The sequence below is a fragment of the Cydia amplana genome, chromosome 16, assembly GCF_948474715.1.
Source record: "Cydia amplana chromosome 16, ilCydAmpl1.1, whole genome shotgun sequence".
NCBI classification, from domain to species: domain Eukaryota; kingdom Metazoa; phylum Arthropoda; class Insecta; order Lepidoptera; family Tortricidae; genus Cydia; species Cydia amplana.
This window is the reverse complement of record NC_086084.1, coordinates 9,041,693-9,054,155: the sequence shown is the minus strand read 5'-3', so window position 1 is coordinate 9,054,155 and position 12,463 is coordinate 9,041,693. Positions and strand designations below refer to the sequence as shown.

The window sequence follows — 12,463 nt, the reverse complement described above, 5'->3', positions numbered from 1 at the left end:
CCAATCGATACTCCCGTCTTAAAAAAAATACATTATTTTTGTCACACTTCCGATCAAAACTTTAGAATGTGGGTCATCACCAGTACGTATTTTATTCCGGAAGAGAAGTCCGTCACCGGGCGGCGCTTTCACTTCAGCGATAACAAAAAAGGTCTAACACTCGGTTTAGACTCTCGCGCGAGCCACGAGACGAGCCGCGAGCCGCGCCACGAGACGCGAGTCCACCGTTTACACTCGCGTTCGGCTTGTCATTCGGTTATAAACCTTATGCCGTGCCGTTAGTGTTTAAATTATATTAGCTCGCCGAGCTTGCGAGCCACGAGACGAGCTGCGAGCCCACCGCTTACACTCTCGTCTCGTGGTGCGGCTCGCGGCTCGTCTCGTGGCTCGCGCGAGAGTTTAAACCGGCTATAATAATTAGAGTCGGGAACGTTCTCACTTCACTTTAGGTGGACAGGGCCCGGGGGCGGTGCCCGGGGCGGCGGGGCGGCGCGCTAGTTGCGGTAGATGTATGCGCAGGGCTGCGGCGCGGGCGGCGGCGGCGTGGGCGGCCGCTCGCCCGACGGCGACGGCGACGACGACGGCGGCGACGGCGACGAGCTCGAGCCGCCGCCGCTGCCGGTCGCCGACCCGGACCCGCTGCTGCGCTGCGACACTGGAAACGAGACCAAACGTTACTACTTAGTGTAAGGCCTGAGTGGACGCTCGAAGCGGAGCGTTCGGCGGAGAGTGCAGCGTCACAAGTGATTTGAGCTGCACTAAGGCCGCTCCTATACGCTTGCATTTGTTTAACATGCACGCCGCACGCCCCGCCCCGCTGCACGCTCAACTCGAGCGTCCACTCAGGCCTTACACTTACAATCTATCTTCCCGTCTCTTGCTGAAGCATATTCAGCTCCTGTTTTGGTGCCAACAGAATCCCCTTGCTGATGCTAACTAACCCTAAGGCATTTTTGCAGAAACATATCCCCATCTGACCTTCAAACAACTAGACCTTAACCTTACCATAAGGTGACACTGAGTTGAACAATTTGGTGTTTATACGTATTATGCTTGTGATGATGCGTCCGCCCCACTCGTTTCTCAGAGGTACATACCTTCTTCAGAGGCGTTCGGACTGACTTTCTATTAAACTTACTCAACGTATGGTCATGGCGCTTATGTTTGTGCTGATACCTCTGGTCACGTGCGTCCGCCCCGCTCGTTTCTCAGAGGTACACCTTCGTTGAGGTCATAGACGTAGGTAGTCTAAAAAACCCTTTCCCAAAATTACCCAACGTGTGGTGGTGGTGCGTATTATGCTTGCGATGGTGCATCTGGTCGCGCGCGTCCGCCCCGCTCGTTTCTCAGAAGTACACCTATATTGAGCACGTAGTCTTAAGGACCCTTTCCCAAACTTACCCAACGTATGGTGGTGGTGCGTATTATGCTTGTGATGGTGCATCTGGTCGCGCGCGTCCGCCCCGCTCGTTTCTCAGAAGTACACCTATATTGAGCACGTAGTCTTAAGGACCCTTTCCCAAATTTACCCAACGTGTGGTGGTGATGCGTATTATGCTTGCGATGGTGCATCTGGTCGCGCGCGTCCGCCCCGCTCTTTCTCAGAAGTACACCTTTATTGAGCACGTAGTCTTAAGGACCCTTTCCCAAACTTACCCAACGTGTGGTGGTGGTGCGTATTATGCTTGTGATGGTGCATCTGGTCGCGCGCGTCCGCCCCGCTCGTTTCTCAGAGGTACACCTTCTTCACGGAGCGCGTGGTCGAGAAGCCGTTGTCGTTGCCGCGCCGGTAGCCGTCGCCCTGCGGTCACATGCCTGCGTTAACTGACGTGACGCCGTCATGGGTTAATGAATGGAGTGAAATGTTAGTGGATGATTATGCAGTGAGGGTTATTTTTCGAGCGTTTGTATGCTTCATTCCCGTGTACTTATAACCAACTGTAGGTAGTGTAGGCACCTATAACGGTGCGTTTGGTGGCCCTCGGGTACTAAAAACCTGAACGATTTTGATAAGTGTGACAACCGACCCATATCGTATGTATAACGATGTTGTATGGAATTTAATGTTTTGAGAGAAAGATATATTTTTTATTTTATTTAAATTGAAATGCCAGTTGAAAGAGGGTTTGTGAATACCCATAATAACACGGGAATAAAGCGTTTAAAACGTTTAAAAAATGACCTTAGGTGGTATCGTACGGTTCCACCATACATTGAACAAAAATGTTGACACAAAGTTGAAATCACAATATGAATCGCTATTGAGTGCCGTCAATACCACCTTTATAACCTAGAATATTCGCGAATCTAATATTCGTTTCTATTACTAGTTAAATATTATGAACTTGACAATGAAGAACGATTAGTGTCAATGAATAGGTAGAGGTACATATAAGTTAATTCGCCAATATTCTAACACAATGAAAAGGAATAGGTAAGCAATATATGGTTATATGATTAATGAATGATTATGAATGGTAATTATTACGATTAATGAGCTATCAATAACATTTAGAATTCGCATGCAAATTTGAAGCAAGCCTATGATTGATAGTGACTGATCAATTTTAGATAATACCTAGGTATATCTACAATTTTCTAAAGGTTCTAGTAGGTATTTATTAAATCCCTACTTATTTGTATTGTGATTAGGAACTTTGTGGCGTAAAATTAAACTTAGTTTTATTGTATAAACATATGCAAAGTGCCTCGTGGATTCTTAAATGGAACGTTTGAAAGCGAGGCAGTGCATCCGTGTTCTTGATAACCTTAAGTGCTAGCTACAAAAAGCCATGCGATAGAAAAAAAAACACAACTGACATTGACCTGATGCGATCGCAGCGTGCCGAAGTTGTCGCGGCGGTAGGCGTCCGGCTGGAACTGGAAGAGCGTCTCGTGGTGCGGGTGGTACGGCGGGTGCTTGCGGAGCGTGGCGCGCGGCGAGGCCGGCTTGGGCTGCGGCGCGAGCACCGGCTCCGCGTATGTCACTTCTTCCACTTGTTGGAGGAGCTTCGGTTCGGCTTGGATCCTGTGAAAAACATAGAATAAGGGCTGATTTAGACGGCGCGCGAACCCGTATACGATTTTAGTTACATTGCGGACCATTGAGGTTACGTCAATTCAGTCGAACGGTCAAATGACGCAATGTAATGAAACTCGTATGCGAGTTCTCGCACCGTCTAAATGAGCCCTAAGTCAATGTATCAGGCGCGGATCCACCGTTGTGGGCACGGTGGGCATGCCCACAACCCTAAATAGTATGTATGTATGTCCTATCGATTCCCTGACTAGCCGATTTTTCACAGACGCTTTGGCAGAATTTCATTCCGAATTAACCTATTGATATGCGAGTTAACTTTACTAGACTGATCGTTTGATACCTACCTAACTGTCACGATTACCCGAGTAACCATTGGTTGAATGTGTTGAAACACAGTAGGTAGTGTGATCAACTGGTAGTCTGGTACCTATGAATTAGAAATTCTCGTAATTTAGTATCAGCTGACACAGAGTCCTAATTATTTGCAAGCATAAAGATTATTTACTAACAGGGGCAATTATTTTTAGCTTATGGAGTCTTAGAAATCTTAAACATTCACAAATATTAGTACAATTTCCTAAATTAATAATGCCAGCTTTTAATTTACTGGTGTATTTAGGAGTTTTTTTTTCGCGTAGTTAGCGTTGTATTTATTTTTATATTTATCTATGTACTTATAAAAAGTGTTATCTATGCATCAGTGAATCAATGTTGTAACGCAATTGCTAAATCACTAATTTACCTGTAACTTTGGTACTTTTAGTAGTCTAATCTACAAGCTCAAAATGATGAAAAATAGAGATACTGCACCCAAAAATACGTGTGATACCCATTGTGATACCCGATTCGATTCGGAATAATGTCTAGAAAATGTATTCGGAGCGCACATCAAAAATTGCAAAAGTTATAATTATTAACATTAAAAAATACATAGGTATGGTATTTCGTCGTTTTTGGCCAGTACATATCTCATAAACTAATTGGCGTGAAAAGGTAAAATGTTTTTAAAGGTATTAAATATTCATAAAAAAATTTGGAAGAAAATAATGGTGTAGGTATGGTGTATTTTAAACATGTCAATGCATGTACTACTGTTAGAAAATTCTAGACATTATTATGAATTCAATGAGGCATCACACGTATCTCTAGGAGCAGTATTTCTACTTTCCACCACCCTGAACTTGTCGACTAGACTATCTACTTAACGAAATCTTAAAAAAAACGGGCCAAGTGCGAGTCACACTCGCGCACGAAGGGTTCTGTACCATTACGCAAGAAACGGCAAAAAAATCGCGACTAGAAATTCTTACAATAATTGTTCTGCTAATTAACACAATAAGCGATTCAATTCGCTTTGGTATGTGAACCAAAACTAGAAAATGTCGTCTAAAAGTTAGATGTTCGGCGAAACGTAGTCTGTGAATCGATAATCTGCGAAAAATTGCTTGGAGAATCATCATTTTTAGGTACCCCCCTAAAAGACTTGTGACGTCATCACGGTCTATTGAGATCGGGATGGTCGTTCAAGAGTCATGATTGTTCATGAGCGAGTTCGACACCTAATACTCTGACTCGTACTTGAAGATTTTTGGGTTCCTGTGACCACAACCTTTTTTGAGGGCTGGATCCGCGCCTGCAATGTATAACAGATAAGGCCAGATAAAGTCGCGACATCGGTTCATGACTGTATGAGGAGGGATAATAGTGAATAGGTATGTGTCGACAAAAGTAGAGAAAGGCTTTGAGACAACAGAGGTACGTAAGCCTAGAATATTTTTATTTTATTTTAGCTACCTATGAGAGACAGTATTTACTTATTAGTAATATAGCGATTGTGATCATTTTAAAGACATGTTTATTTAAACAGAAATTCAATCGATGCTAAAAAACAATAAGATCAGTCCTTAGATGTTAGAACTTAGAACTCTTATTTCTGTTCGACTTAGGTATATTGACGATAAAATCGCAGCGGCTCGAAGAACAGCTATATCATCAATATCGCACACTAAACTTAAGTCTGCACAAGGACCTGTAGTTGAACTCATTGTAAAATACGAGAGGTGAAAGTTACCAAAAAACCGGCCAAGTGCGAGTCGGACTCGCGCACGGAGGGTTCCGCACCATCAACAAAAAATAGAGCAAAACAAGCAAAAAAGCGGTCACCCATCCAAGTACTGACCCCGCCCGACGTTGCTTAACTTCGGTCAAAAATCACGTTTGTTGTATGGGAGCCCCACTTAAATCTTTATTTTATTCTGTTTTTAGTATTTGTTGTTATAGCGGCAACAGAAATACATCATCTGTGAAAATTTCAACTGTCTAGCTATCACGGTTCGTGAGATACAGCCTGGTGACAGACGGACGGACGGACGGACAGCGGAGTCTTAGTAATAGGGTCCCGTTTTTACCCTTTCGGCACGGAACCCTAAAAATGATACCTATTAAAGATTCAGGTGACCGACCTATTAATATTCTGCCTCTGCTCGAAATACTCGTACTCTGTGTCGGGGTAGGGCATGTTGTCGTCCTCGTCCTTCTTGCAGCGGCGGCCGCAGATGTAGCCGGCCGCGAACCCGGCGCCCAGCGCGGCCAGCGCGCCCGCCGCCACGGCCAGCGCCAGCGTCTCCACCGAGTACGCGGCGGGCGGCGGGTCGGCCGCCAGGACCTCTGGACCTGAGGACATGGGAAATAGCGTATTTGACATTTTTTTATGAATGGTGGTGGAGATGTGGGAGAATTAAAAATGCAGCGTTCATGCAGATAGGTAGTGCAAGACTCATTATTCAAGTAAACAACTATGCTTGATGATTTTTAGGACCCGTAACGCCATCTATTCGAAGTAATGAGTGTTATTACATAAGATTGATACGTACAATGGTTCACATGCAAAATTAAGACTTTAAAATTATTGGGACTACATAGTAGATGGCGTAAACGACTAATTGTATTAATTAACTTGAACAAATGGTATCAGTCGATCAGGTTTGCTTTTAGGATCAAATGTCTCTATGGGACCCATTGCATTCAAGCAATACAAAAGTCAGAAATGAGAGTCAAAGTCCGACAGTCGTACTTCACTCGCGAAACGCCCAGAACAAATTGATATGTGAACGTGACGTCAAAGTCACTGAGAGCGCATCTTGAAGTATGAACAAAACAAGAAAATTGCGTTTTTGTCGGTGAAATATTGCGTTTACGTATATAGTTGCTATACAATCCTTTTTTGTGTAAAATTGGAGAAATCGAATGGTATCCTTACTTATTTCGTTTTTGGAAGTTAAAAAAAAAACTTAAATTATGAAACTTTTAGGTGTGTATTTTTATATTATTTCCATATTTTTTTTTATTTACACAAGATTATGATTAATTGCTCATTTGCTATCTATTTAACTAGATTATGTTACAAAATTCAAGGTTCATGTGTCATCATCCCTATTGTAACGTCATACTTTTGAATTCAATTACGTATTTTTCAATATATTGTAGACACATTCGGTAACTACTATTATGTCTTCATCTCACAATCGAGTTCCCAGGTGAGTAAGTAAATAATAAACACTTTCTTGTACGAAACTTGCTTCTCTTATTTCAGTTAAGCTTCAGACAAATTAACTAGCTATAAACGAGCTTCAGGAATCCTAAGCGAATCCGAATGATTGTGGTTATTCAAAAAAAGAAACTCATCAGATGAATCGACTACGGTAAAATGGGGTGAGTAGGGTCAAAACTGACATTCAATCCTCGATAACATTTTATTTTTACATATGCAAACTGAGTGGTGTATATAATAAGTGTTCCGGACGTTTGTATTTTAGTTTTTATTTTATTTTGGGTAGTTCCATTTCATAACTTTGACGATAAACAGGAAATCCCACCTCACCCCGTAGTCCCTCGTAATTGGGGTGAGATGGAATTTCATAGAAAGGTGATTTTGGAAGATTATTGGATCGATTTTTTATTGTTATGTGTATTATTATAGCTCCATTTTAAATTGGAATACATTATTTTTGTAGCAGTAGCCTTAAAATCCCATCTCACCCCCCTTTCATCCCTTCTCTCCCCATTCATAACCCAACCATCCCCGCGAACCCTACTCACCCCATTTTACGGTACTAATTATAGTGATGCTACATGTTCTTAAGGAAAACTCTGGTTTGGTTTTATAGCGTAATATGGGCCGATGATGTGATATGGCCCAGTAGAAAATTAAGTGTGATGAAGTGTTCCTCACCTTCATTATTGTTATTTCCTTTGCCCTCTTTGTCTTGTACAATGTTGATGACCTCGCCTTTGGTTTCGCCTCTGGCATCGTCGTAGAGCCCAGAACTCAGTCCTCCTACTGCACCAGCATCTTTGCCACCTGAAATACAACATAGATTAACCACTGCCTTTTGATCGGAGCATCATAAAATTTAATGAGAGATATTTCAAATAATTATTATACTTACTGTGCGGACAAGCGGCGTGGCTGCCAGTGCTGACGCTTTGGTAGAAGGAATTCTCGTCTAGCCATCGGCTAACACCATGAGAGTTGGCACGACACCGACCGGCCTGCTTGTCCCAGGCGCAATAGGGATCTTGGAGTGCCACGCATTCCCTGAAAATGGCAGAACAATTATTACCAAGCGGAAATTATACTTCATAATATGTAAAGGAATTACAAAAGCATAGTCAGACCGAGGAAGATCCGATTGATTAGAAATTACTCAAAAATACCTCGAAACCCGCAGATTTTAGCTTCCTATTAAAAAATAAAATAAATAATGTGAGCCTATATGCGTCCCACTGCTGGGCACAGGCCTCCTCTCATGCGCGAGAGGGCTTGGGTTATAGTCCCCACGGTAGCCCAATGCGGATTGGGGACTTCACATACACCTTTGAATTTCTTCGCAGATGTATGCAGGTTTCCTCACGATGTTTTCCTTCACCGAAAAGCTAGTGGTAAATATCAAATGATAGCTTCCTATTAACTGAATCCTATCCTGAATTTTGGTTATGATGAAGTTTACCATTGCTATTTTAGTGTCTTATTGTACCTATGCAGTTCGTTCGTGTACCTACTATATAATAATACTCACGAGCAAGAGCTGATCTTGTCACTGGAGCACCGATGGAGCCTCAAGCTGAGCACCTCCCGGTCCGACACGGCGATGAGCCGCGCCGCGTCCCGGCCGGCGCGCGCCACGCGCAGCGCGCGCACGGGCGAGCCGGCCGCGAAGGCCTGCAGCTCCTCGATCACCACCGGGACTGCGCGCTTGTTCGAGTCGTACGACGCGGCGTTGATGGCTTTGATAATCTTGCCGTTATCTGTCAATAGTAACCATTGAGCTCAGTAATCTTTTGTAGTGTGCACCATATACACCGTGTTTTTATTGAATTCCGTTAACTTCGGGGTATGGTTAAGTACGTTTAAGATAACTAAATGGCATAGTTAATTAAAAAAAAAAAATTTTTTTTTTGCTTTTTTACAAAAAAAAATAAGTTTAAAAAGTAATTAAATGTAGCATATAGCGTTGTTGTAACACGGGCATTACATTTAACTCAACCAAACAATTGAAATCTGTGACATATCAATGTCATTTCGAACATCGATTGACCGAGATTGTACTTAAGTTTAGTAGCAAATGTATGAACTCATTCTAAACACTAATCAATATGTAAACCGGCCCTAAGGCAAGTGTACACGCTTGTAGAGGCCTTATAGGAAAAAATAAATTATTGATTATCTTCGAAATGGAGTTAATTAGCGATATTCTAATTAACTCCATTTCGAAGATAATCAATAATTTATTTTTTCCTATAAGGCCTCTACAAGCGTGTACACTTGCCTTAGGGCCGGTTTACATATTGATTAGTGTTTAGAATGAGTTCATACATTTGCTACTAAACTTAAGTACAATCTCGGTCAATCGATGTTCGAAATGAGTGTCTTTGAGAAAGTTACTTGATTTAAGCTCAGGAATGCACCCTTGAAATTAACGGAAATAAAAAAAAAACACGGTGTATATACCCTAGCATAAGTATCATATATCAGAATAAACCTATACTCCAGAGATAGTGTTTGTTTTTATGTCCCACACCACATGGCGACCCTGCCAGTGCAGCCTTGCGCTGTACTGGCGGCGCGCCACACCACACTTTCATCAAGGGCGATCGGGGACCTATTTATTAATGAACGATGTACGATGTAATATAAGTGAAGGTGTGTCGGTTCCCGGTATCTTACCTGTTCCTATAAACAGTACATCGTAGGATTTCCCTCCGGGCGTTTTCACTTGTGGGTCTACAGCGATCTGCGTAAACCGATAGCTGTAAAAATAAATGACAGTCGGTTATATTCATGTAATTCCAAATTCAAATTGGCACGTATATTTAGAAGACTTCTTTCGGTACACTTACTGAAAACTGGTTCTTATGACGATAGGCTCGCCAAAGAACGCGGGTACCGCTTCATCCATTAGTGCGTGGGTTTTGATGAATTCTAGCGTCTGGTCTGGCAACTGACGCGAATCGTTTTGGCAGGTTCCTGGTCTTGGCTCGGGTACCTAAAAGACAATACAGAAATGAACAGCGAAACTAAGTGATTTTCTTTAATGCGGAATTCAACTTAAAATTAAAGGATGGAAACATACCTTTGCACCATTGACAGGTAGCCAATTAGAGTTAATAGCACTCTGTTCTTTAAAGGTGCCCTCGAAAGTGTCAGCGATGTCTTGCATGCTGAAGGCACAAACGGCACTTCCCGATATACTGTTAGGTGGGGTCGTGAAAGTGCCGTAGATGAGTTGGGCGCTTAAACCACCGTAAACGCCTTCTATTAACTCTGTCGTTGATTCTGAAAACAAAGAAAAACAGTTGATAACTTAGTTTTTATATCAGAATAAATCAACAAATATATCGTAGGCCAAAAAAGTGTTTGTTTATATTAAAAAAAATTGTTTAACACAAGCAGAAATACTTACGAATCTCATTGAAGTAGAAAGGGAAGTCCCCGGCCACAGAGCAGTTGAGCCGGGACTTGAGGAAGGACGTCCACCGCTGCTTGAAGCGGTGCGGGCCGCCGCGGTCGTCGCGGCACACGCGGGCCACGCGGGAAAACACCGACTGGAAATGAGATGCCCCTTTTAATGCAGTAATTATCCAACATAAGAATTCATTATGTTTTTAACGCTAAGGATGTCTATAGTTCTCAGGATTTATGCTTACTACGCCAAGGACTTGCTCAACTTGGATAAGCTCATTATGGCTATGCATACGTTGTAAAACTTTCATATTTTTAAGTAATGTTTAGTCGCTCGCTCGTAGTAAAGATGTAGGTGCGTGGGTGACGTTTTTTACCGTTTCGGTAGAATGGTTGAATAAGTAGATTAGTTGCAATATAATACTTATACCTATGGTTAAGTTAATAATCAGGTGAACATTTTTCACTCCACCAGCCCAAGCCGAAAAAGTTCCCCTGTCATTACCTCTACTAAAATATAATCAATGTATTTTCTTCCTAGAAATGAGAAATAGTTACCTTTTACCCTAATCCCCTCAACACACCCATCGATTTATAACTTTTGTATCTAAGTTTAATGCCTACCTTGCCACAGTTGATATATTCAACAGCTGTTTCTCTGAAGAAGAAATACACGAAGTTCCCATGTACTAATGAATTCACGAAGTCGGGAGCTGTAAACAAAAACAAAACAATAAATAATTTAGTTAAGCGACTTGTCCCTAATTTAGTGCAAGTGATACACTAGCAAGTAACTGGAATAGACATACGAAGGGTAGTCAGGCTAGTGTCAATAATATTGCACGGTACAGTGAACAGGAACGCAGTGGACTATGAAGCTTACAGACGCATGTGGCGTTGTTCTACGGGTGCGTATATACGATCCTAATCCGATTTAGTGATTGTTGACGCGGCAAATGTCAGTCGCGAACCGCCAAACGGGTTCTAAATTCTATTAAGTTGACGGGATGTTTGACGGCGACATTGGAGAACAATCGAGTGTCCCGGACCGGCCCGGACGTAAACAGATTTAGATAACAGGCGGAAACGTACGGTCGCTTCAGACAGACCTAGTTCAAAACATGCTGCAGCAGAGGGTGATGGTGATAGGTGTCATACTGTTCAAAATTTCATTTACACCACATGTAACATTATACTTACTGTGTTAATAAGTATAAAATAAAAATAGGTAGGTAAATATAGTTAGGTATACAGCACATACCTACACCTATATCTACAAACCACTTTTTTTATGAGTACCTATCTACTTTTAATTTTAGGGAGTTACGAATACCGATTCTAGAATATCGCACATTTCACTGTCAAGTTCGTGTTTGTTCAAAGTGCAAGTGTTCTTTAAAGAGGACAGAGGAGGCAAAATCTATAAAAATAGAACCTTACCGGCTTTATGAGTATTTTGTTGCGGTCTGTTTATGCATGTGTCGGAAAGATCTTGAATAGATAAAGAATGGCGGTCGTCGATTTTATACGTGTGTCCGGCGTTACACTAGCTTGAAATAGGTCAGCTCCCTAATATGGAAACGTATCTATAATGAATATAGTTCGCCTTGTTTTCGCGATCGTAAGCCGTCCATGAAATAGCTTCTTTCGGAATGGTAAACGGTCTGTGTTTTACGAGTTATTTTTCGTTAAAATGCGTTAAAGAAAGCCGTTACAATCGCTTCATCATTTTAACAACACTCCAGAATTTATAATGACATGAAATTGTTCTAATTCAGTTAGAATATTGTACGCATCTAATGTTAATTTAGAACACCCCTTTAGATACGATGGTAGGTTGATTGCGGTACGGTAAGATTTAACTAACGAATTCTGTTTCTTTTTCTGCGCGTATGCGCCCACTGTTGGGCATACGCCTCTAACTAATTAGGTTTCATAAACCATGTCAACGTATTTGTAGTTTTAATGCAAAAGTATTCAGTGAAACATAGCACTTCGGGACGCTAATCTGTTCTTTTCAGCATCCTCGATACTAAGCTTAATCCCAAAATATCCTCGATGTAAAATCCGTAATCCGCTGCCCAGATTATCATTTAATATTGCACGTAACTAATGTTCCGTTCCGTGTTAGGCGCAGGTTGCTCCATACATATTCAACGCTGCGGCAGGATAATAACATTGTCCTCCACCGCGCCGTATTACACGGAGGGCCAAATCACTCGAGTATTTTAGGGTTGATTGTTACATGAAATCGGGCTCGGGTTATTCGCAGTCAGAATACTTAAAGCGGTCGTTAAATACTATACGTATAGGAATGAGTGGGTTCAATTGCGTTCAATAGGTAGACCAGGTAAGTCGGTGTTTGGAAAGGTGAAAGCCGTCACAACTTTAGTTAGTAGACATGTGGAAAAAGACCTCAGTACCGAAAAGTTTTACCGTCGGAATTGCGTAAATAACAATAC

General features: G+C 42.0%; 1 protein-coding gene across 4 annotated transcripts in view; it reads right to left on the bottom strand.

Moving 5' to 3' along the window:
- Positions 1–469: 469 nt before the first annotated feature.
- The window catches only part of LOC134654960 (semaphorin-1A), a 486,499-nt gene continuing 474,505 nt past the window's right edge, over positions 470–12,463 (bottom strand). Inside the window, exons 6-18 of one of the 4 annotated variants that reach the window (XM_063510407.1) lie at positions 10,626–10,714; positions 10,003–10,144; positions 9,673–9,875; positions 9,440–9,585; positions 9,267–9,349; positions 8,119–8,347; positions 7,489–7,637; positions 7,272–7,400; positions 5,503–5,713; positions 2,821–3,028; positions 1,742–1,801; positions 1,402–1,486; positions 470–655 (exon numbers count right to left, since the gene is read on the bottom strand). In XM_063510407.1, the coding sequence (XP_063366477.1) occupies positions 1,475–1,486; positions 1,742–1,801; positions 2,821–3,028; positions 5,503–5,713; positions 7,272–7,400; positions 7,489–7,637; positions 8,119–8,347; positions 9,267–9,349; positions 9,440–9,585; positions 9,673–9,875; positions 10,003–10,144; positions 10,626–10,714 (1,661 nt within the window). In that variant the 3' untranslated portion in view covers positions 470–655; positions 1,402–1,474. Of the gene's footprint in view, positions 656–1,401; positions 1,487–1,657; positions 1,802–2,820; positions 3,029–5,502; positions 5,714–7,271; positions 7,401–7,488; positions 7,638–8,118; positions 8,348–9,266; positions 9,350–9,439; positions 9,586–9,672; positions 9,876–10,002; positions 10,145–10,625; positions 10,715–12,463 lie in introns of those variants that run through there. The other 3 variants (XM_063510409.1, XM_063510406.1, XM_063510408.1) reach the window with 3 other exon arrangements.